Source organism: Galeopterus variegatus, unplaced genomic scaffold (genome assembly GCF_000696425.1).
Source record: "Galeopterus variegatus unplaced genomic scaffold, G_variegatus-3.0.2 Scaffold1808, whole genome shotgun sequence".
Taxonomy (NCBI): domain Eukaryota; kingdom Metazoa; phylum Chordata; class Mammalia; order Dermoptera; family Cynocephalidae; genus Galeopterus; species Galeopterus variegatus.
In genome coordinates this window covers 237,285-264,104 of record NW_007727919.1, presented here as the reverse complement: position 1 = coordinate 264,104, position 26,820 = coordinate 237,285, and the positions used below count along the sequence as shown (strand labels likewise).

General features: G+C 36.3%; 1 protein-coding gene across 2 annotated transcripts in view; it reads left to right on the top strand.

Moving 5' to 3' along the window:
* Positions 1–13,247: 13,247 nt before the first annotated feature.
* WDR41 (WD repeat domain 41) overlaps positions 13,248–26,820 on the top strand; it is a 46,627-nt gene continuing 33,054 nt past the window's right edge. For both annotated transcript variants that reach the window (XM_008579100.1, XM_008579101.1), the window contains exons 1-2: positions 13,248–13,568; positions 15,723–15,838. In XM_008579100.1, the coding sequence (XP_008577322.1) occupies positions 13,380–13,568; positions 15,723–15,838 (305 nt within the window). In that variant the 5' untranslated portion in view covers positions 13,248–13,379. The remainder of the gene's footprint in view (positions 13,569–15,722; positions 15,839–26,820) is intronic.

The following is a 26,820-nucleotide window of genomic DNA, read 5'->3' as shown; positions in this document are numbered from 1 at the left end:
AAAAAAAAAAAAAAAAAAAAAAAAAAAAAAAAAAAAAGCAGAGGTAAAATCTGGCAAATACCATGTGGAAATTATTTTGGAAATTGTTCTGTTAAAATATGTTTTAAATTTTATGAAGGGAAAAGGCATAAGTGACCCTTTTAAAGGTCTGGTTTAGAAAAAAATGCAACTTCTTGTCATCTCTAGTATTGTATGCAAAATAACTTTTATACCTTCACTGAATGGAAGGAGGAAGGGCACAGATGGATGAATGAGGAATAGTAATTTAGCTCCCAAGGAAACCTTCTGCTAATCAGAAAAAAACAGTTTCAGGATCTGTGGCTATGGCAATGTATTGAGACAGTTGTGAATTTTTCTGCTGTTACTTCTAATCTTGTAAGAAGGAAGAAGTTGCGTTATACTTTGTTTTTTTTTCTTTTTTAGCTAATTTAGTGTTGGGAAAATAGAATAATTCAATCAGGCCCCCTTGCCTTAGGTCTGGTTGGGGGTGGTATGGTGCATTCTTTGTAAGCAAGTTGTGTGTGGGTGGAGTTAGTGCGCATGGGCGGCCCTGCCACCTTGTCTGTCACTGAGTGCCTTGGGCACGGCCATGCTCTCAGACCTGTGGCTCCAAAGACCTTTTTCCCAGTTACCTAGCTCATAGACCTGTGTGTGAGGGGTCTGGTGACCCAGCCTGGCATGTGAAGGGTTTGTGACCCAGTCTGTGAATGGAGGTCTGGGGACCCGGCCTGGAATGTGAAGGGTTTGTGACCCAGTCTGTGAATGGGCTTGAAGGGTCTGTGAGCTCCAGACCCAGCCCTAGCATGACAATTGGCCCAGTTGGCAGGATTATGGCCAGGTAAAAGAGCCCGACATTTAGTTATCTAGTGAATGCTGACCTTTTGCAGCAATGAGAAAGGCAATGCCACTAAAGAATTCAAGTTTTCGCGAGCAGGCACACAGACCTACAGAGTACCAAGCAGTAATAAGATACTACTAAGAACGTAAAAGAGCCCGACATTTAGTTATCTAGTGAATGCTGACCTTTTGCAGCAATGAGAAAGGCAATGCCACTAAAGAATTCAGGTTTTCGCGAGCAGGCACACAGACCTACAGAGTACCAAGCAGTAATAAGATACTACTAAGAATTAGGCTCAAGAATCTTTACAAAATTTCATTAAACAGAGGTTAACAGAAGTAACTGTAGAAAGTGCAAGGATTGAAAAGTAGATATGCCATCTCATTTACCCCAAGACTATGAAGGTGGGACAAATCCATATATGTTCAAAACATGCCATTTGCTTAAGTGCATTATAGCCATCATCAGTGGAATGAAATTGTAATTATTTAAATTCAGGCTTTAGCTTTCAGTCAAGTAGGAAAAATCATAAGCTTTTTTTATTCTATCTTAATGAAATTTCCACTGCTCCTTAAGAGTCTCTAGGGCAAAGGCATCTTTGAATCCTTAGCACTTAAAATAGGAGTTGGCATGTAGTAAGAATGTAATATGTGAATACCAAATAAAATGATGCATTTATATATTAGTTATTAACTTCTATTTTCAGAATTTTAAACTAAATTTCCCTACCAGGAAAGTTAAGTTCATCCCCTGACCAACTTTATGTCCCACAGACACCGTACAATTACAGACCGTGGCTTTTCTTAACTCTGGCTGCACATTACGATCATCTGGGAAACTTTAAAAAATCTGATTCCCAGGCTACTTCCTTATACCAATTACACAGGAACCAGGCATCAACATTTTTAATGTTCTCCAGGTGATTCTAGTGTGCAAAAAGTTTAAGAATTACTGTTCTATTTAAACAAGTAAACTAACAAAGCTACAAATACATTTTATCTAGGTAAAGGCATGCTGTTGTTGTTCTGTACCTATAGTTATTGGCTGTGAATGCCAATGGGATATTGTATTCATTGATTGATTAACTGCTTAAACCCCTAAGGATGATAGAAGTGGAATAGAAGGTAAAGCAATTATAATATACATTACCTATTACTGATTTATGAAGTGTCTTAAATGTGATCATCTGTAGTGTTAATAATTAGGGTGGCTTCTGGGTAAGAATCCAAACTTAACTAATGCCTCTTGGTAACCTAGATGGAGATTTAATATCTCAGAAGTTTTATGTACCAGAATTCTAAATAGGCACAGTGATAGTAACAATAAAGCAATTAAGCTCATCTATTCTTACAACATTCTCGCTGCTGACAGTGAACTAACCTAAGCTGACCTTTACTAATAGAACTGCAGATGTAATAGAACTGTGGATGGATGTTTGAACAGATTCACATTGGTTAAGATTGCTCCACAGGTTACATGGAGAGAAAATAAAAATTCTTTGCTTGTGTTGTTCAGAGATTTAAGGTGATACACTATTGACTGACTGTGGTTGATTAATAAGTCATTAAGTAAGAGTCTGAAACTAACTCAGACAATGGAATATGTTATGGTGGATTTCTGTCATCCCCCATGCACTCATTACAAATACTATAATTATGAATGAAAAGCTATTAGAGATAGAGACGGAGAACTCAATTTAAAATTCTACTGCATTCTGCTTAATTCCATGAAGTACACAACAAACTCTGTAGTAGGAATGCAAAATCCTTAGCCACACAGTTCCTTGTTTGAATGAGAGCACAGGATGTACCGGTGCAGTCGAGTGTGTTGAAAAGAGGTCAGCTGGAGAGAATGAGCCGGTTGTGTTAGGAGAAATTGAGAGAGCTCTAAATAAGAATTGTGATCTGGAGGATCTTCCAGTGCAGAGTATAATAAAAAATTATAAGTAACACTTCGTTTAATACAAATTCTATTTAGTAGGGGCATGGTTTTTTAAATTGTAATTTAAAAATTTGAACATGGAGCCAGAAAATCTGGATTCAAGTCCTGGCTCCATCACTTAATAGGCAGTGTAACCATGGTTAAATTACTTCACATCTTTGAGACACAGTTTTGTCACCTATAAAAGGTAGTTATTTCTCTTGCCAACTTTATAAGGTAGTTATGAAGAAAAATTAAGATAGTGGAAAGGGATTGAAACTTGAAAATGTGAAGCAAATGTGTAGCAGATGCTATTCATAGCCTACCCAACAAACAGCCTTTCCCTCTTTCATGCCTGTTGGTCAGTACCTTAATTTTATTTATATATTCACTCATTCCTTATTGGTTAAGTCATGATTAATCCAATCTACTCCTGGTGATCCCAGTTCTATACTAGTGATTGGTTTAGGAAGGGAAGGGGATCCAATCCTGGCCAATGAGATTTGAGGGGAAGTTTCTCAAGAGGTTTTGTTAAAGCATTACTCTCATATGCTAGGAGAGTAGCAAAATTCAATGACAAGTTAAGGTTGCCAATAAATATCTTAATGGCCTGAATTTTTAAAGCAGCTTTACTGAGATATAAATCACATATCATACAATCCACCCATTTAAAGTGTACAATTCAGTGGTTTTTAGTATATTTATAGATATGTGTAACTGTTACCGCAACTTTAGAACATCATCTTAAAAAGAAACCTTATAATCCTTTAGCTATCAGTACCCTGTCCCCCCATGTCCTAGCCCTAAGCAACCACTAATCTACTTTCTGTCTCTATAATTTCCCTATTCTGGACTTTCAAATGAATCATAGTATGTAGTCTTTTGTGACTGGCTTCTTTCACTTATAATGTTTTCAAGGTTTGATCATGTTGGAGCATATATCAGTACTGTATTACTTTTTATGGAATAATATTCTATTGTATGCACATACCACATTTTGCTTATCCAATTGTCCATTGATGGATATATGAATTGTTTCCCCTTTTGGCTATTATGGATAATGCTGCACATACAAGTTTCTGCGTAAACATATATTTTCATTTCTCTTTGTTATATACCCAGGAGTTATATTACTGGGACCCCTGAAACAAAGGGAATTCCTAAGAAGGTGGCAAAGGAAACCCCAGGATGACAGCTGTGTATCAGGCCTAGAAAACAACCAGTTAAGATTGGAGCAGAAAGATGTCTTGATAAGGGAGGTCTCCAGGAAAGAAATGGAACTGGTATTTTATATTATAGATCTGGTTGGCTGAAAAATTATATTGAGAACAACAAGGTAAATCATAGGTCAGCAACTTAACCAGAGAGAATCAGGGAGAGAGAGCCTTTCTGGGGACAGATCAAACCTCAAATACTGGCCTCTAACAGTATCCTTGCCTGAATTTAATTGGATCAGACTGTGGAGCCATTTATACCCCAGGGCATTGTCAAACAATCAGGCAACAATTAGTGGGGACTAACAAAAAGGAGCAGAAGGCTTAAAAGAGAAATCAGGGAAAGAAACAAAGAGAGCCCTGCCAAAATCAGTCACTCCAGGGTGACTGTCCCATGCCCAAGGCTACACCCTCTGATGAGTACAAAAGAAGCTGTACACTGTTGGGGGAGAGGAATAGGCCATTAGAATAGTTTAGCCAAGCCACTAAACAAATACACAAGCAACAACAACAGCAAACTCTAGATAGGGAGGGAAATCAGTATCCAGTATTGTACAATATATTACCTAAAATGTTCAGTTTTCCACAACAACAAAAAATCATGACACAAGCAATGAAACAGGGAAATGTGACCCATACACAGGAAGAAAAAGCAGGCAATAAAACTACTTGTGAAGGGGTCTAGATATCAGATTTAATAGATAAAGAATTCAAGGTAGACTTTATAAATATGTTCAAAGAACTAAAGGAAACCATGCTTACAGAAGTAAAAGATGCTACAATGACAATGTCTTATCAATTAGAGAATATGAATAAAGAGATAGGTATTATAAAGAAAAAACCACATGGAAACTTCAGAGTCAAATGGTAAAAGAAACAAAATGAAAAATTTACCAGAGAGAGAGGCTGAACAGTAGATAATGACAATGTCTTATCAATTAGAGAATATGAATAAAGAGATAGGTATTATAAAGAAAAAACCACATGGAAACTTCGGAGTCAAATGGTAAAAGAAACAAAATGAAAAATTTACCAGAGAGAGAGGCTGAACAGTAGATTTTAAACTGGCAGAAAAGAGAATCAGTGTATTTGAGGATAGATTGATAGAGATTATGCAAGCCAAAGAACAAAGAGAAAAAAGAATGAGGAAAAGTGAATGAGTCTCAGCGAAATGTGAGACACGTTTAAGTACACCAACATCCATGTAGTAGGAGTATCAGATAGAGTAGAAGAGAGAAAGGAGCACGCAAAATATTTGAAGAAATAATGGCTGAAAACTTCCAAAATCTAATGAAAAACATTAATCTACACATCCAAGAAGCTTAATAAACTCTAGGTAGAATAAACATAAAGAGATCCACACCTAGTCCCATCAGAAAAAGGAAATGGAATCTTAGTACTCTATTCGACTCCCTGGTACTCTATTTGACTCAATAGCGAAAAACATTTCCCACCTAATGTTAGAGCCTTAAGACTGTAAGAACTAAATATTGACTAACAAAAAATTTGTTAAAAGAGGTGAAAAGGAACATTGGTGACATAGGTAGGGTGATGAGGTGAGGAAGGTTCAATGTGAAGGCTTAGTGGGGAAGGTTTTTAGTGTTAGTTCTCATCTAACATAAGATATCAAAGATCTCAAAATGATGATTCAAGGGAGAACAAGTATAAAAGATAGAAGTATGTGCGTATTTTCAGAAATATTGAGGCAAATTGTAAAAGAAGCACCTACAACCTTGAAAGTGGTTGCCTCTGGGAGTTGCACTGGGGCTGTGAATGGGTGGGGCAGTGTATTTCTGGTTTTCATTGTAAGCCCTAGTACAATTTGACTTTAAATATATGTGTATGATTTTATGTCCATAAAATGCAAATTAACTTTTTTCCTTTACCACACTTTTATGATGATGATTATATTTATTTTTAATTGTGGTAAAATACATACAACTTTTTCATTGTAAGCCCTAGTACAATTTGACTTTAAATATATGTGTATGATTTTATGTCCATAAAATGCAAATTAACTTTTTTACTTTACCACACTTTTATGATGATGATTATATTTATTTTTAATTGTGGTAAAATACATACAACATAATATTTATCATCTTACCAATTTTATGTATACAGTTCAGTGGTTTTAAATACACTCATATTATCATGTCACCAATTTCCTGAATTCTGATGATTATTTTCAAACCAGACCTTCTTAGAACTTACTCCTTCAGTTTGCTCAGTACTAATTTGTATGTGATCATCTGTTACTCTTCAGTTTTTCTTCTTAAAATTCAAGAATCTACTCAACGTTATTCTAGAGTCTACTATAGGTTTCTTGGCAGCAGGGACTATAATGTTCAAATTTTGAAGTTCTGAATATCCATCTCGGTTCCTAACATAATATCTCATAGGGTATCCTAGTTCCTTTTATATATTTTAGAAGCAGCTGTCTATTTACAAGAAATCCTGCTTGGATTTTTAGTAGTATTTGCCATCAGGGCCCGAAGATTTCTTTTTCAGAACATTTCAAACTATGAATTCAATTTTGTGAATGATTATGGGACTACTTAGGTTATCTTTCATGAGTTTGGGTACTTTGTGATAATTGAAAAACTGTTCCATTTCATCAAAGTTGTTAAATTTGTGTGTAGAGTTGTTTATATCCTTTATATCCTTTATTATCCTTTTAATGTGTGCGGGGTCTATAATGATATCTCCTTTTATTCCTTATACTGCTAATTTGTGTCTGTTGTCTCTTTCTTTTCAGTCTTGCTAGAGGTTTATCAATTTTATTGATCTTTTAAAAAACCCAGCTTTTGGTTTCATTGATTTTCTCCATTCAAGTTCACTGGCTCTTTCCTCTGTCATTTCCATTTTGCTATTCAGTCCATCCAGTGAGTTTTAAATTTTGGTTAAGGTATTTTCAATTTAAAAATTGCCATTTGTTTCTTCTATTTTATATGTTTTTTAAATTTTTTGCTGATATGTTCTATTTTATTTGTTTCAAGAGTGTTCACAATTGCCATTCAAGCATTATTATAATAGCTGTTTTAAAGTCTTTGTCGGATAATTCCAATACCTGTATAATTTTGTAATGCCAATGTTGATAGTGTTTTTCCATGTGAGCTAAGATTTTTGTGTTTCTTCATATGCCAAATAATTTTGACTTGTATTCCTAGATGCTTGGAATATGACACTATGAAACTCTGTTTTATTTAAGTCCTATGGAGAATGTTGGTATTTTAGTTTAGCAAGCAATTAACCTGTGTAAGTTTAGACACAAGTTCTAACCTGCTTCCTGTGAGCTGTGGTTGCAATGTCAATTCAACTGTAAAGTCTTTGCAGTGCTATCTGGATCTGTCCCACCTTGGACCTGGGCAGAATTCTGTCTGTTAGCTCCGTTCTCAAAGTCTTCGGTATACTAATTAGGGTAAAATCCATGCATATGCAGGTGAAATAGGTGAGTATAAGAATTCATATAAGACTATATGGGGTTGCTTTCCTGAACTCCTCCCTTTCTACTATCTCTCTTGATTCTGTGGGTTTCCCTTTTTTGATCCTTCAGTCAGAAACCACTCATTTTCACAACTGCTTCCCCTCTGGTGCCAATTGGTGGAAGGGCAGAAAGATGGGGAAAGACAGGCCTGGGCTGCAGACCCATCCTTTGCAGCCTCAGCTTCACCAAATGGAGAGGAAGTTTTCCTTCCCTTAGAGTTTTGGTTCCTGCATTCTCCTGTTGGTAGTCATTGTTGCTGCTGCCACCATTGCTGTGGGATATCTTAGAATCTGGGGCACAGGAAAATGGAGGAAAAAGAGAGAAAAAGACCCTAAAGGATTTTCCTGTTCTTTTTTAGCTTTAAGGGTTCTTTTTCCTGCTCCTTCGGCCACGACTAGAGAACTTCTCCTGTATTTTTATCTGTCTGCACCACAGCACTTGCTTCCAGATTTGAGGCTGTATTGGATTTAGGCTGGGGGAGTTATTGGAAGAAAAAGAAATGCTGACTTGGTCGTATTTTGAATTCTGGTATTCTTCCCCAATCCACCTTTTTTCAGAGTCCCCAAAAAGCTGTATCTATTTTGTCTAGGTTTCATAGTTGTATTCAGTTGGAGAGAAAAGGTAATGTGTGTTTACTCTGTCTTACCCAGAACTGGATCCTTATTAAGTTTTTAGACTTTTTAAATATATTTTGGATATAAGTTCTCTATCAGATGCATGATTTGCAAATATTTCCCAGACTTTACAAAATAAGTCTGTGGCTTATTTTTTTATTCTCTTAACAGTGTCTTTTAAAAAGTATGTGCACTGTTGGGTAGTTTGTAATAAAAAATTACCTAAATGTTCATCAATAGGGGAAGAGTTAAATTAAGGGCCACACATCAGTTAGATGACAGTACAATCAAAAAGAAGAAGGTAGATTGGCATGTACTAACACATAAAGAATGCAAATACACTTTGAAGGGAAAAAACAGGTATAATAAATATTAGTATGGTTCCTTTTAAAATAACAACAAAAACAAACAACAACAACAAAAAACTATGCTTACACTGAAAATAGTCTGGAGGATGGAGATTAAACTGGTACATTGGTTCCTTTTGGAGGAAGGGTCATATATATGAGAGTACTGGTCAAGGAGTCTTGATTTTATCAATGAGTCTTAGATGATATTTTTACATTGACTATATTATTTTGTTTATATATAATAAATGTATTTTCTTTTTAAGATAATTATCATATACAGTTGTAAGAAATAATGCAGAGAGAGCACATATACCTTTCACCTAGTTTCTCCTAATGGTAACATCTTGCGTAACTATAAAACAATAGTTACAACCAGGATATTGACACTGATGCAATTCTTATTCAGATTTACCAGATTAAATGCACTCATTTGTGTGTTTACTTAACCCTATGCAATTTTATCATGTGTAAATTCATGTAGCCATCACCATAATCAAGATACAGAACAGTTCCATCATGGCACTCTTTTATAGCCACAGCCATATTCCTCCTATCCCCACCCCAAATCCCTAGCAACCACTAATCCACTTAAATTTCAAAAGGTTACACAATACATGATTCCATTTACATCACATTCTCAAGATAAAAAAATTATAGATATAGAGAATATGTTTTTAAAAGTCACAGTCAACCCTCTCCCACAAAAAAGAACATGTTTATGTTCCTTTATTAATTTGCCGATTAAATACTTTGTTCTCTCCCAACCTCAAATAGTGACAAATGAATTATATATTTTTTAAGTATTAGTATGAACTGATGGAATTTTATGTACTTAAGGTTCTTCAACCAATTGCAGTCATTGGTCTTTGGATGCTCAAAATCTTAGGTCAGTAGAGAGTCCCTTAAAGTTGGCTGCTATGTTCTGGGCCTGGATCATCTTCTTCTGTTCTCAGAAAATAGCTGGTAACTGGGATGCTCTGTCTTTGTGTGTCTTCTGGATCTGCTCTCAATTTCTATCCAGAAATCTCAGTCTTGAATCAAATGTGTCCCCAGAAATGTGGATACCCAAATCCTGTAACTTCCTCCTCCTTTATGTGATTCTTTTGCTCCTGAGGAGTCAGAACCTCTTCAAAAGTCATTGTACACTTTGTGAGACATGTATATCAGTTTGAAATCCAGTGTACTGGGCAAATCGTAAGTGTCATGTTTACCAGTTTATTATAAAGGATATTACAAAGGATACAGAGGAAGAAATGCATAGGATGAGGTTTAAGGGAAGGGGCATAGAGCTTCCATGCCACCTCCAGGAAACTCCATGTGTTCCGCTATCTGGAAGCTCCAGATCTTTTTTGACGTAGGCATTTATAGATATAAATTTCCCTTTGAGCACTGCTTTTACTGCATCCCATAAATTTTGGCATGTTGTATTTTCATTTGTCTGTAGGTATTTTATAATTTCTCTTGTGTTTTCTTCTTTGACCCATTGGTGGTTTGTTTTGTTTAATTTAAACATATTTCTGAAATTTTCAGTTTTACTTCTGTCATTGATTTCTAACTTCATTCTGTTGTGGTCAGAGAAGATACTTTGTATGATATCTCTTTTAAAATCTATTATGACCTGTTTTGTGGCTTAACATATGGTCTGTCTAAGAGAATGTCCTATGCCTGCTTGAGAAGCATGGGTATTCTATTGTTGTTGGGTAGAACATTCTGTATATGTCTGTTAGATCTAGTTGGTTTATTGTGTTGTTAAAGTCCTTTATTTTCTTACTTCTGTTTATTGAGCATGGGCTATTGAAGTCTACAACTATTATTGTAGAACTATTTCTCCCTTCAATTCTGTCAATTTTTGCTTCATAAATTTTGATGTTGTTAGGTATGTAAATATTTGTAATTATTATATCTCCTTGCTGTACTGAACCTTTTATTAATATATAATATAATGTCCTTCTTTATCTTATAAACTTTTTGATTTAAAGTCTTTTTGTCTGATACTAGTATAGCTACTTTAGCTCTCTTTTGGTTATTATTTGCATGGAATATCTTTTCCATCCTTTCACTTTTGATCTGTTTGTGTCTTTGGATCTAAAGTGAATATCCTGTAGGCAGCATATAATTGGATCATGGGGCTTTTTTGGGTTTTTTTGCTTTGGTTTTTGTTTGCTGGCTGGCTGATATGGGGATCCAAACCCGTGACCTTGATGTTATAAGGCTGTGCTCTAACCAACTGAGCTAGGATAATGGTTTTTCCATTTTTTGTTTTAATAGTCTGTCTTTTGTATGGAAAGTCGAATCCATTTACATTTAGGATAATTACTGATAAGGAGGAACTTACTTCTGCCATTTTGCTATTTGTTTTCTACATGACTTATAGGTTTTTTGTCTTTCATTTTCTTCATTACTGCCTTCTTTTGTGTTGTGTTTATTTTTGTAGAGAATGTTTTGATTCCCAAATTTCCTTTTTAGCACATTCTACAGATATTATTTGTGGTTGCCATGAGGATTACATTTAACATCCCAAAGTTATAACAATATAATTTGAATTTATACCAACTTAACTTCAATAACATACAAAAACTCTGCTCCTGTACACCTCCTTTCCACCCTTTCTATCGATGTCACAAATTACACCTTTATACATTGTGTGCCCAATAATATAAATTAATAATTTTTAAAAAATTATTTGTCTTTTAAATCTTGTAAAAATAAAAAGTGGTATAAACCAAAATTATAATAATACTATCTTTTGTAATTGCACATGTATTTACCTTTACCAGAGATCTTTATTTCTTCATGAGGTTTTAAGTTACTGTCTAGCATCCTTTCATCTCAGCTTGAGGACTCCCTTTAGCATTTCTGAATGCTGAAGGACTTCCTTTAGTATTTCTACCACAGGGCAAGTCTCGTGATAATAAACTCCTTCAATTTTTGCTTATCCAAGAATATCTTACTTCTCCTTTATTTTTAAAGGGCAGTGTTGCTGGACACAGAACTGTTGGTTGACAGGGTTTTTTTAGTTTCCTTTAAGCACATTAAATATACCAACCCACTGCCTTCTAGCCTACAAGGTTTCTGATGAGAATGCAGTTGATAATCTTATTGAGGATCCCTTGTAAGTGATGAATTGCTTCTCTCTTGCTGCTTTCAAGATTCTCCCTTTTTCTTTGTCTTCCAACAGTTTGATTATGATGTATTTCAGCATGGTGTCTTTAAGTTTATTCTACTTGGGGTTCATTGAACTTCTGGATTTGTAGAATTAATACCTTTCATTAAATTTGGTAATTTTCAGTCATTATTTCTTCAGATATTATTTCTGCCCCTTTATCTTCTCTTTCTGAGGTTTCCACCATATGTCGATCTACTTGATGGTGTTCCACAGGTCCCTTAGTCTCTGTTAGTTTTTCTTCATGTTTTTTCTTCTGGGAAGTGTTCACTTCTGAATCAGATCTTTAAAGGACCGGCACAGTGTTCCTTAGATCAGAGTAACATGACACTGGGCAGACTCCCAAAGAATGTGGGAAATCAGAAGCATAAAATTTAGGATCTCTGCAAAACCATGTTGCCTCATTAAAGATATTCATTCCAGAACTGAAATCCTGGTGTTCCTGGGATTTGTTTCACTACAGATAAGTTGCCTTTTTGCAGGGGCCAGTCTCTATTTTGGTATGTTTTCAACTGCATGTAGACTGAAATTTCGGGCTAGCACATAAAAGGCAACCTGCTCCTACTCCTTGAGAATGTTTCCTTGCCAAGTGCACTGGACATAAATACAAAGATGAATTGCAGAAGATCCCAGTTCTTTGGGGACTGGTGGTTAGGTTGGGCAGCTGCCCACACTAATATAACTTAAAGTAGGATGTATGGCCCTCTCTTACTGGTGCCTAGGACATTCTTCCTTGTCTCTAGAGAGCAGAGATTTTATATTCCTTTTTGCATCTGTAGTGCATCTATGGCCAATACATGTTTGTTGAATTAATGTATTGACTGGGACATTTGCTGTAGGTTCTCTACAATAATTTACTGCTTAGGAACCTCATTTGACCTTAATAAATACATATGCAAATATATGGATGAACTATTACGAACATATTAGTATGAATAAGTAGTCCCTAGACTAATGATTCTCAAACTTTGCTACTTAAAATCATCTGAGGAATGTCGCAAAACCCTGATTCCTATATTCTAACCACATACATTTTGGTAGAAGCAAGAAATCTACGTTTTTCAAAAGCTACTTAGGTAATTCTGATATACAGTTAGGGTAGAGAACCACAGCCCTTTGACTACCTAAGAAAATTTAGTAATCAAAATAAAGTATAGAAAGTGCCTTCAGGGAGATTTTATATTAGACTGTACAGCATATAGTCAAAAACACTAGTTTTGGAGCTTGGAGATTGGTTCCAACCCCAATGCAGCCACTTCGTAGCTGTTATCCTTAGGCAAATGACCTAATCGTTCAGAGCTTCAGTTTCTTGATCTACAAAACAGGGGCTGTAGGGTTACTATGAGGATTTATGTAAAGCCTTAGTACAGTACCTGTCCTATAGCACACAGTAAATATTGGTCTGATTTATGCTGGTGTACACACGTGTCACTGGATTCGTTCGGATGCACATTCCTACTGCGTTGCACCTTCACCAGCCAGCTCTTGGGAAAACAGGGGAGGTCTCCTGGTCGCCAGCCGAGTGAAGGATACTAACGCCATCTAACTCGCGCTGGCTCGTCGAGTTCCGGTAGCTGCGCCGCGTGCGTCCACCAGGGGCCGCTCGAGTGACCCAAGCTCCGGGCGCTACCGGGCGGCGCCCCTGCGCGTGCTCAGTCGGAGCTGTGCGCGTCTAGGAATCGCCGCCGCTCTGTTTCCCTGGACGGCTGCCCAAACTAAGCCTCAGTGGGTGATACGAGAGCGCTTAGGGGACAAAAATCTTCCCTCTTCCTTACTCTGTGCTCTGCACTCCTATGCCCCGTGGCCAAACCTGGGGCGGCAAGTACAAGCGTCGCCATCGCGGTATTGCCCAGGCGGCAGGAGGAGGCCGAGCCCGAGCGCAGCTCAGCCTGACTGGGGCCTGGACCCGCCCAGACTCCGCCGCTGCCCGGATGTTGCGATGGCTGATCGGCGGAGGCCGAGAACCTCCGGGACTGGCCGAGGTAAACCCGGGCGGACATTCCCTGCACCCGCAGAGGCCGAGCTTGCCCGGGCAGCGCCTTCGGCCTGAGCAGGCTCACGGGGTCCCGGCGGCGGGGCCCAGGCAGAGGCGGGGCCTGCAGCGAGCACGCGCTGCGCTGCCCCGCGGCCGCCAGGGGTGACGGTACAAGGGCCGCTTTCTGGAGCTTCTCCAGACGCCTCGGCCCCGCCTGCGGGCGCTGTGAGTTATATCGCCCTGTGTCAGCAGGTGGGGAAATGCAAGCAGAGCTCAGCTAGTCATCGGTCCCCTCAGGTCTTCTGGCTACTTAAACCAGCCTCATTTCAATTTAAAAAGGTATCCGACGTAGCTAGAAACGAACAAGTGGTGACTGCCACTTTCCACTTCTGGTTTATTTGATTGGTACCCCTTCCCAACATCAACTGACACTTGCTCAAGGAATAGAGAATTAAATTGATTATTTATCTAAGAACCAAAAAAAGGGACATACTGATTTTTTAAAAATAATTTGCTTCAAATTGAAGAAAATAATTTTCTAATTAACTGCTGTTTTTGGCTCCATAGTCACACTTTCTTTGTGGGCCTGAACAGACCGTTTAATGAGATTTACATTTGAAATGTGAATAAAATAATTTTGCAGCCTTAAAAATGTTGAGGTCTGGAATTTATATGACACGCAAGAACAGAATTTGTGTTGAATTCCATTTTGTTTCTTATAGGAAGTATTTGTTTTGACTGTTAAAAGTAAAAAATTGGATTATTGTGAGTAAGCACCCTACTTCTCAGTTTTAACTTCCTCTTTGCAGTTGAGGTTTATTGTCTATTTAAAAAAATTCCTTACCTGAAATCCTCAGCTTATGGAAGAATTGTGGATCATAGAATAGCCATATACATGCACGATGTATATGACAATTTTGTATTAAAACGATTATTTGATTAATCGTATAATTTGATCAACCACTTCTGCCATTCTTGGCAAGCTTTCATTTGGGATGAAGCAGTTTATACAGTTTTCAGATTTCTCACTTTTGTTTTTCTCATCAGAACCTCTGCTAGAAGGGAGAGGGGATAAATACAAAATTACTGCTTTGGGGTGGATTTTTTCGAAAAACATTTATGCATGTTAATTTATACATTTCATATAAAAGTACTTCAGCTGTATAACTGCTGTGAATTTGTACATTATAAGAACCTATGGTTTTCCCTAGTTTATGCAAGAACTTTGTATCCAGGCTTTTAGTTTAAGCAGTGGTTCCCACTGGGCTGATTTTGTCCAGCAGAGAACGTTGGCAATGTCTGGACACATTTTTGATTATCACAACTTGGGGGGAGGGAGTTGGGATAGGGGGACGTTCCTATTGGCATCTAGCCTGTAGGACTTGGAATGCTACTAAATATCTTACAATGCACAAGACGGCCCTTAACAACAAAAAATTATCTGGTCCAAAATGTCAGTAGTGTCAAGTTTGAGAAACCCTGGTTTAGAGGTTAAGAACAAAGGTTTGATTATGAAATAGTACTGGGTTTGACTCCAAAATGGGGTTAATGAGACCTGTTTTACAGAAGTATTAAGTAAGTTACATGGCATAAGTGCTTAGCACAGTCTCTGGCATATAGACTGGCACATAATACAGTCCTCTGTAATTGTTAGCAATTAGCTTTATCAATATATTGTCCAGAGTTGAATTCATTGAGTCTAAATTGATTTCATTCTGTCTTTAATTCATTCAATAAACATGTATTCAGTGCTTATAATGGGCTAAGCACTGTTTTAGTCTGTATTTTACCCCTTTGATTTGCAGTTTTGTTCCTGACAGGTTTCAATTGAGAAACATTCTAAAATACTGGGTTGAATAGGCCCAATAACTTTTTAAGTGAGGTTTATTGACACACAATTTTCACCCTTTTGTGACTTGAAATTACTAAAGTTTATGGGCATGAATTTGTGGTAAGGGAAGTGTTTTATGTGGAATTGGCAGTTATTAAGTTGATATTAGGGGAAATAATACTTAGTATGAGAACATGATACCTTAGGGCTTTTTAAATCTTGTATTTTTAGATGTATACCATGCAGTTATATTCCAATATGGTCTTTTGTCATAAATCATTTTATCTTTTTCTCTGTTCTTTTTTTTGCTTGTTTTTTTTCCAATGTAAGAAATCTCCCTTACAGACAGTAGGAGAAGAGCAAACCCAGAACCCCTACACTGAACTGCTTGTACTCAAAGCTCATCATGACATTGTACGATTTCTGGTACAGTTAGATAACTACAGGTAAGAGATTCTAGTTGTCTAATTGACTACTGTTTGGAAAGAGTTTTTAGGGAATTTTATATTAAAAACAAACAACTTTAAAATTAATACATCTTTGGGCCGGCCCGGTGGTGCACTGCTGTAGTGCGCCGCTTGGGAAGTGTGGTGGCGCTCCTGCCAAGGGTTCGGATCCCACATACAGACCAGTTCCCGCTCACTGGCTGAGCAAGGCGCGGGAGCAGCACCGAGGGTTGCGATCCCGTTGCTGGTCCCGGTCCGGTCCGGTGGCGACACTGAGCCGTTGCCGGACACGGAAAAAGACAAAAAGGAAAAAAAAAAAAATTAATACATCTTTCCTAAAAATTTCAAAACTCTGATCATTAGTAACATTTAATAGAAACTGAAATTGACCTCTGCATTGATGGACATGTATCTGAAGTCTTTTTTACCCAAAGTCAGGGTGTTATATCTGGCAATCTGAGGATTATATTTGTTTGTTTGTTTTTTGAGTTCTGAGAAATATATGACTTTAAAATTTGGGTGGGAGTTATAACCATAAGTTAAGGTGAACCTGAATTTGAAAAACAAGTATGTTAAATGTTTAAATATCAGGTGCCTACCGGAAATGTGCTGTTTTAAGTGGAGGGTAAGGTAAGAATTTAATCTGAAGTTTTTGTTACTGAGGAAACCTCTTTAAAGTTATATTATTCTTACTTCCCTACTAACATGCATAATATTGTGTTTGCTATATTTGCAAATAGAGATAAAGGTGTACAGGTCTTAGGGCTATAGACTTAGCTTATTGCTGATCTATGTATCTGTTTATTAATCCCTTATTCAACTATATACTTATTTTTTGTAGCATGTGTCACAATGACAGTTACAAAATTAATGGTATAACTACTTAATATTTGTCTTCCCCTCTAGAATGTAAACTTCATGAGATTGGGGCTGTTTTGCTTACTCACTACAGTATTCTTAGTACCTAGCACAGTGCCTTACATGTAGCAGGTAATTAATAGATAGTAAGTGAATGAATGACTCCAAAGACTTATTAAGTGTACACATTTCATGCCATCCTAATCCCCCAACTTCACTTCCGTTGTCACTACCAGTTCTTCCATTGTCATCTCTAATTTTCTCTTTTGCCTTTGCTACTGTTTTTTTTTTTTTTTTTTTGCTGTGCTTATTCCTAACTCTGACTACCATTTTTGCTGACTATTAACCTTGTTTTCTCTCTGCTTTTTTATGTCTTTGTTATTTAGTTGCTTTTACCATGTGCAGTGAAATTCTGACTCTATGAGGAGTTAGGTCACATTCCACAGATGAAGGACACAGTTCTTCACAACACTCTCCTCACCCTAGATACTAGCCTCAATCTATTGGATTCCCAGGCCACCTGCACTTCTGACCAACTGGCTACAGGTTCCCACTCCCCCTTCAGGTTTGATAATTTGCTAGAACAACTCACAGAATTCAGGAAAGCCTTATATTTATGATTATAGTTTTATTTTAAAGGATGCAAATCAGGACCAGTCCAATAAGGAGATGCATTGGGTTACATGTAGGAGAATCCTAAATGCGAAGATTTCATGTCTCTGGGACTCACCTCGCCCTCTTAGCACATCAGGGTGTATCACCAATGAGGAAGCTCACTTGAGCTTTGGGTGTCCAGAGTTTTTATTGGGGTTTCATTACATAGGCATGATTATTTGAATCACTGGCCATGTAATTGAACTCAATCTCCAGTCCCCTTGCTTTCCTGCCCTGCCCTGGGAGGTTGGGCTGATATTCTGTGGTAGTAGCTGAAAGCCCAAACCTTTTAATCACATGGCTCATCTTTCCAAGTTGGCCAGCCCTCATCCTCAAATTATCTAAGTGTTCACAGCAAGTCATCCTGTTAACATAAACTCAACGGACCCACCATGAATATGAAGACACTCCTCTAATCACATGGCTCATCTTTCCAAGTTGGCCAGCCCTCATCCTCAAATTATCTAAGTGTGCACAGCAAGTCATCCTGTTAACATAAACTCAACGGACCCACCATGAATATGAAGACACTCCTGTCATCTGGGAAATTCCAAGGTTTTAGAGTCTCCCTTCTAGGAAGCAGGGACAAAGGCCAGCAAAATTATACAACACTATGTTTATCAATTTCCGCTTGAAAAGATGTGCTCTTATATGTATCATCAGCCTTTAAGCACTGTTTTCCTGTTGTGATGCAAGCCAACTAGATCACAGCATGTTAAACATAGATAATAATCGTCAGCCTTTTTTGGGAATATTGTTTTATTTTCCTTAGAGACCCCATTTATTTATGTAAGTGGTCATTTCTGTGGGAAGCTAAAATTTCTGGAAAGGTAGGGTCTTGGACAGCTAGTTTTCTTGTACCATATTTTACCGTAGTAAATTGCTAGGTTAAAAAAAATCCAAATAAGTTTTTATAACATAATCACTAATACTTGGACCTTAAGGAATCCTAAAATCATTCTGTTTAGGAAAGTTAAATAACAAGTACATAGTATACTTTCAGGATGTAATCTTTAAATTTTTATAGAGATTGTTAAGATTCCATGTTCACTGCTCTCTCTTGTCTGTGAAATGTTCTCTTGGCTATTCTTATTACATAGAAGAAGAATCTGTAGAAAAGGCCAGCTTGTAGAATAATGGTCATTGTACAAATCTACTTGATTCTTGATTACATTTTCCTCATATTGGTGCTCATGTATACTTCAGTTTTTCAATAATATAGTAACTATTCTATAAACAGTAAAAAGTTATAGATGAGTATATCAGTTACCCATTGCTCTGTCAAATATTACCCCAAACTTAGTGGGTTAAAACAGCCGTCATCTATTTAGCACATTATTCTGCAGGATGGTAATTTGGGCTAGGCTCAGCTGGGTGAATCTTTATCTCTGCTAGGGTCAGCTGATCTTGGCTAGGTTTACTTATGCATCTACAGTCAACTGGTAGATTGGCTGGGGCTGTGTGGTTCATGATGGTCCCAGCTGGGATGACTGTGGTCTCCCTCCATGTGGTTTTTCAGATGCTTGATTCCATAGTAGTTATGGAGTTCTGATACCAGCAGAAGGGCAAGCCCCAAAGTAAGACACTTTTCAAGTCTCTGCTTATATTATGTTTGCTGCTGTTTCATTGGCCAGAGAAGTCAGGAGCTGGCACAAATTCAGTGAATGGGTAAATAAACTCTACTTCTTGATAGGAGGAGCAACTAAGTCCTGTTGAAAATGGTGGTGGGTATAGGGAGAGGGAATGTTTTGTGGCCATGTTTGCTATCTACCACAGTGAACCTAAATGTCTAGAATAGATGAAAAAGCTTGCGCATTCACTTTTGCAATATAGTGATGGTATGATTTTGTGAACACACTTAATTCTTTGTACTCAAGTATCAAAATTTACATATAATTAAGTATGAAGTTTTTCAGTGGCAGACCTGTAGAACTTTCAATCCATGTTTGTTTTAAAAAAATTAATTCTGTAGTGTAATAAAAAATAATAATAACTGAAAGAGTCATTCTTGGACATAAGACATAGAAGGACATAAAATCTACAGACTATAATAAATATTTATTTTGGGCAGAATTAAGAGCTCAGTATTTTCACTCTTAATTTAATAGTTTAGATAGTTTAGAATTATCTTTACCATTTTACATGTATGTTATTTATGCATTGTTGAATTACAGAAATAAAAATTTTCCAGTTTTTAAATAATTTAAAAATTTAAAAACTTTCTAGTTTTTAAATAAGTTTTATATATATATATATATTATGTTTTTATTTAGGTTTTGTAGGAATTATATTCTGCTTTTTTGGTCAGCTGTTGTAATCCAGGTTTCACGCTTCAGGTCTTTAGATAATATCATCTTATTGAAAATTTTGCAGAAGGATTTTCTTGTTTTCTTGGTGGCTCAGCTAAAATCAGTGAGTGGAAAATTTTCTCAGATTGGTTTTTGAAGATACCAAATAAATCCTGTATAACCTAACAGACAGCTGCCTTTTCTTCTTTAGTATTTTTTGAACATAAAGCGAGGGTCATATTGATTGGGAGATCACTAAAGAAGGCTAAGCCTCAGCAAGAGTCTTCCAAAAAATGGACTGTGCTAAAATTGCATGTAATACTCTAGCATTTGACACATTAAACTAAACTGAGTTCATAACACATTTTAAGAATAGTTTTCTCTGTTGCTCATTTGACCATTCCTAGCTCCTCCTGGAAGCAGACAAGGTTACGTAGGATGGTGATCATGACTGGAAAAGACTCAGATGACCCATGAAGTGCCAGACTGGAGAACAAAATATGCTTCTAGAATGGCTGGTGAAGCTGTACATTCACAAGAAAGTAAACAAACTCAGTTTGATAATCCACTGAAAACAAACAATATGCTCCATCTTTAAAATGATATTCTTAAGCTAAGAATATTTGTTCTCACATAGTAACATTCAGAGAATAGAGATCAATGGTCAAGTTGGTTTAGATCTTCTTAATACCTGGGTTCCCTGGGAAGCACACACTAAAATGGAGTTAAACATGCAAAAGTTTTGTTAGAGAGAAATGCCAGTGAAAAGAGAAGGGAGGAAGCAGGATTGGACAAGGGGAGCTCTCCCAGACTATGACACAAATGTGACAGGTCTCTGCCAGCCCAATGGGGAGTTCTGGAGGAAAGATTGCCTTTAAGAGGAGTTCTGCACTAGAGATAAGTAACTGGAGTCTTGTACTGCCGCCTTAGTCATTTGCTGAGGGTCATCCAAAAAGAATGGGACCCTTGCTTCTACCATCTTGCTTAAATCCCAGTGATTAGGGAACAGCTAAGTTAGTATGACTATGTCTTGAAAGCTAAAATGGACCCTGAAGTCAACAGCTGGAGGCAGTCAGATAGCTGCATTCCTTACAACTGGACAGGTAGTCCTCTCTTGAAAGGGGGTCTGGAAGGCACATTTTTGTGTCTGCCACACTTCCATAGTTGTAAGTTCGGTTATTTTATCTTTAAGTTGCATGAATACACTCATATAGGCCATGCCATTGGGCACCTTTTTAAGAAACTGTTTAAGTGTGACATTGGTTAATAATTCTTAGATGGCATAAAAAAATTTATATGGTTTTCAGAGATTTTAAGGTAGTTGTACCTGGAAAAGGGTGTAAGCAGAATCCTTTCCATTATGAATTCCAGCAGCCACAGTACTAATAGCAGTACTGGCAAATTTTTCTAAGTGCTTACATCTAGTTGAATTTAGACATCTTGATTTATTATAATAGATTTTACTAAAACGTATTAACAACAAAAAGCTTTTCTGAGACCCCTAAATGACTCTTTGTGGTGAATTTGTTCAGTTTCTGTTGTTTTTGGATAGTACTTAGTCAAGTAAAGGAAGTATAGCATGTGCAATGCTACCCTTTGTTCTTTCCTTTTTCTTATTTCTAATAATTTTGTCCTTTTAGCTCACATTTTGGAAATGTAGTTGAATTTTGTTTAGTTGGCTAAGACGTAAGGTTTGAGAGGATGACAGGAGTGAGCAGAAAGGTAATTGCTATGTCGTGCAGCAGCATATAATCAAATTTTGGGACAGCAAGTGTATAATGGCATTTCAGTTTCAAATTCTGTCACCTTAGCAGTAAAAATGTATAATTTCTAGGTAAAATCAGGCTCCCTCAGTTAAAAAATACCCTTACTCATCATTTAAAACTATTGCCTTGAACATCCTTAAAATGTAGCTTTAAAAAAATTCATCTGACAATTTGAGCATGGATAAGGGTAATAACTGGATAATGTATTGCAGCATATCACTTGTTTAAATTCACGTGTTTATAATGATACTTAAAAAAGAGAACTCATGTTACCTTTGGAGAAGTCCTTAAAATGTAGCTTTAAAAAAATTCATCTGACAATTTGAGCATGGATAAGGGTAATAACTGGATAATGTATTGCAGCATATCACATGTTTAAATTCACGTGTTTATAATGATACTTAAAAAAGAGAACTCATGTTACCTTTGGAGAATGCTAGGGAACTAACTCATTACTTTGAAAATTGGTAAATGGGCAAAGTCAAGATCTATATTGCCTTTTATAAACTGTATCTAGGGATGAGTAATGATTGATGAGAAGTAAATTCTCTTTATAGAAGAATTCAAGCTAGGAAAAATGATAGAATTGGAATATTGTAATTTTGCAACCTCGAATGTGTAGGGGAGGAAAAATATGTTTTTCCTTAACCTGTATTAGGTTCATTGGCTGGGGCTGTGCAAATCAGACTGACAAAAGACAGATTAACGAGAGAAAAACAAGCATATTAATGCGTGCGTCACACATACATGCTGGAGTACTCACTGTTGAATAACTCAAAGAGGTGGTTAAAACCTGGGCTTCTGTAGCATCTTAACAGAAGAACAATAAATTTGTTAAGAAGCGACAACACAAATGAAAGGTACTTTAAGTTTCTTGGGGTGGCAGTTGTGAGAAAGCAAATATTTGGGGGAAACTAATGGTAGATAAAGGCTATTAGTAAGATTTGTTTGTGCAGACTCCAGTGATAAGGTTGTTATCTGTTTCCTGGTGTGGAAGGTGGGGAGAGGGGCACCTTCACAAGGGTGTGTATGTTGTTTTCAAGTAGACAGGAGGAGGGCAGAGCTCATTCTGTGTCTGCTTTTTCTCAGTTGTCTTCAGTTGAAAATAATCCTAATATTAGAGTGTCATATTTTGGGGTTGCATACTCTGAACCCCTTCAAATATAATAATGAATTTACATAATGATTATTGATGGCTGTTAACATCACACACAAAACACAAAAAAGACTGCCTGGAATTATGTTTCCTGATGGAGTAAACAAACTGCCTATGAAGTGGTCCTAACAAAAAGTCAAATTTGAATCTGATTAAGTCTCTAGATCTAACTATCACTTTACTAAAAAATACAGGGGTTGGGAGTGCATGCCAAATGACAACACAAGAAAGTAGCCAGCAAAATCCAGACTGTGAGAACTCTACAAGACACATGACTTTTTTCAATTATTAAATTGCAAGGAAAAAATAGATGGAGAACAAATCAATAGGATAAAAGAGACTTTAGAGATATATCAACCAATTGCAATGTGTGGACCTTAGTTGGATCCTGCTTCTAACTAATAACCTGTTTGAAAAAATTGTGAGACAATCAGAAAAATTTGATCATGGATAGGTATGACATTAAGGAAATAAATGTTAACTTTAGGTTTGATGTAAATGAGTCCTTAGAGTTGTATACTGAAATAAATACTGATGAAATGAAATACTGTGACTGGGATTTTCTTCAAAATAATCTGCAGTGGGGGTGATTGGGTGGACTTCAGATGAAACAATATTACCATGAGTTGATAATTATTGAAGACAGGTGAAGATTACGTGGGGCTTTTTATTATACTGTTTTCTCCACTTTTGTGTATATTTAAATTCTCTATAATGAAAAGTTAAAAAAACTATATTTGATACAGAGGAAATAGAAATGCCAACTTAAAAGGTACTTTTGTTTCAGTATGAAATAAATTTTTTTTCTTAAGTATTATTAGTGTTACAGATGTTCAACTGAGAACCACCCCTGTTTCCCTTTGAGGACAGAATTTATTGAGAATAGATGTAGGAATCACGCAGATACATGAACATATCAGCTTAATAAATTAATAACTGATAAAAGGCTGGATTAAATGATGTGGCTTTTGATATTCAGCAATAGTGGGTTTCCTTATACTTCGCTTTGAATTAGGTAGATTTATTCACTGAATCACTGGTACAGCTGGACAGCTGCAAGCCTCCCATGTAGATGTAGGCTTTACACAAAAATAAGAGCAGACCAGAATGTTCCCTCTCTATGAACTGACAGATCTTAGAAAACCCAAAGAGGCTGAACTGAGCATGCTCAATTCATTATCTCACTCATACACGTAAGTGGGGCAGAGAGAGGCCAGGGTTGTTTCTTCTAGTAGTAGAAGTTCCTTCACAGAAATTGGAGCTCAGAGGAATGGAGGTCTCCTGCAATAGAAGTCACGGTGATATTTTTGGTATTCTAATATTGTAAATTTGTTAGATTACAGTATTTAAAAATAAAACTTAGTAGTCTGCAGTATTTAAAAATTGAAAGTTCAGCCTTCTATTTGTGATTTGGGGAAGGGGAGGATTTACCAAAGATTTTACCTTTGCAAATGATCATGGGAACTATGAAATCTTCCCACCTTCATTCTATTTGTGAGCTAAAAAAGGACCTTAGGCTTTTAGATGTTAGAGTTGTGTTAACATAATTCATTGTTCTTGATCAAGGAAAAAAAATTAATGTTTAAGTAGATCTAATGAAAGAATCAGAGGCATCAGTATGTATGGCTCCTGAAAATGCCTTGAAGTTCTCTTCAACTTCTCCTACAAGTCCCTATCTACATACTCCTCTAATTTTCTTCAAGTAGTTCTAGCATACAAACAAAAATCTTTTTAAAGTGAAAATTGTGTTATTTTTAAGTTTTGTCTGGTTTCTAGTATTGTAGTAGCCTTTTTCAACTTATCGTAAAAGAAATACAGTATTTCAGTTTCATCATGCGTTAGAAAGTACTTGTGGATTGTGTGGGGAGTTAGTTAACCACTGAGGTTTTCTGTACCGGCAAAATAATGTTCTATTTTTATTTTTCCAGTGCTTTATGGTTATGTAGATACTGACTGCAGTAAGATTAATGTTCAGATTTATGGGGTATAGTTTTTATTATGTCCTTTATATTTGAATTTGTAAGATCTTTAACTTAATTGAAATTGCTTCACATGAGTAAGAACTATTACATGAGTATTTAGGTAATGGACATAGGAATTATTTGTGAAGATGTCTTATTATATACAAATATTTGTGAAGCTTTGCTGTGCTTTCAGCCCATAGTGGGCAAGAATGAGAGTATTTTTTTTGAGATGTTCAAAGGGAAGGTGTTTAGAGGGGATGATTTTTATAAGTTGAAGTGGTTGTAAAAGAGTTCTCAGTGGACATGATCTAGACCCTATAGCATCACTTAGTAATGTCAGACTGTGAGTTCATGAAGGGCTAGGAACATTTCTTATTGATCTTGTTCTCAGTATCAAGCATATTCACAAGTATAGTTCATGATTACCTATAGTTAGTACTTAATAAGTATGTCTTGAATGAACGAGGGAATCACTGACACAAATTTGTTCTCATAATTAGGGTAGGAGGGGATAGAAGAGTCTACAGAGTCTGCTATAGGTCTTCATTAAAGTATGCTTCACCTTGTTAAACTTGTTTTTTATGCATATAATTTTTGTTTAGTCATTTAATTGTGTAGTCTCAAAGAGTATTTTTAAAAACTTGGTTTCAAGTTGAGGAAACTTGAAGGATATGCATGCATAAGAATTGGACAGGAACATGAAAACAATTTTTTGTGTGTGTTGTGGGATTCTGGGTTGAAACTTTTTCAACTTTCTGTTTTTGTTATAATGTAGGAGGAGTCTTTAAAAAAAGTTCATGGAAAAATTCGTATTACCTTTTAATTCTATTTTTCCACCAACTTTTTGAATTACCCTTATGTTGATACATGAATAATGATAAAAGAAAAAGATGAGGCTACATTAATGATGTTAATGAATCTATTTTACAGAGCCCTTGTAACACTTAAATGTTTGTTTACTCATTCATTTATTCATTCAACAAGCATTACTTTAGCTCTTTGAACCTGCCAGAGATAATCAGAAATTTGTTAGATTAGGAAATACCATATTATAAAGAACAATAAATATGGTAATTAATATATTTCATTGATTCTAAGAAGCATATTTTTTTCTATTTTAACGTCACTAAAATTTGGACACATTATGCAATTAATAGTGTTTTCCAGTTATATAATTGGCAGCATTTTTCTTAATGGTACATAAAATAATAGTGTCTTACACTTGATGGCTTCAATTCGATGAAATACAGTGCATTTCTCAACAGTCATTAAATCTTAAGATCTCGAGGTGAGAATCACACTTAATTTGTCTTGACATTTCCCTAACATCTAGCACAGACTCTCACTGAATACATTTTGTGCTAATTAGTAAGAAAGCATTTCTCTCAATATTACCTTTAGACTTAAGTCCTTGAATTCTATTAATTTAAAGTGTTTTTTTAAAAAAATTAATAATATAAAAATTAGCATATCAGTTACTATTCTTCCTTCCATTGAATAGCTTAAACCTTACCAATATTTTCACTACTCCTTTTTTATAGTTCATTACTTGTTTTCAGCAGTCTAACTATATCTTACTATTAGGAATTCTTGGGCTAAATTTTCATTTCTGATTTGGAGATGGTGGAATGTGTGCTTGACTGACTAGGATTTGATTTAAGATAAACTGATATAGTATAGCTGGTTTTTAGTTACTCATCATAGTAGGATGGATAGTTGTAATTCACGAATGATCTCCCAACCCTGTATTAGTTATCTCGTAAGAGGTACTAATATGTAGCAAAGTTACATTGGTTTGTAAAATTACTAAGGGAAAATATAGGTGAAACACTTCAGCAGTTAGGTCAGGGCACAGGCTTTATGAACATGAGCCCAAAAGCACAAGCAGCAAAAGAAAAAATAAACAAATGGGACTATATCAAACTAAAAAGTTTCTGCACAGCAAAGGAAACAATCAACAGATTGAAAAGACAACCTACAGAGTGGGAGAAAATTTTTGTCAACTATGCATCTGACAAGGCACTAATATCCAGAATATACATAGAAATCAAGCAATTATACAGTTAAAAAAAAAAAAAAAAGACCCAATTAAAATATGGGCAAGGGAGCTGAATAGACATTTTTCAAAGGAGGACATACAAATGGCCAACAGATACATGAAAAAAATGCTCAACATCATGGGGCTGGCCCGGTGGCGCACTTCTATAGTGCGCCGCTTGGGAAGTGTGGTGGTGCTCCCGCTGAGGGTTCGGATCCCACATACAGACCAGCCGCTCACTGGCTGAGCGAGGGGCGG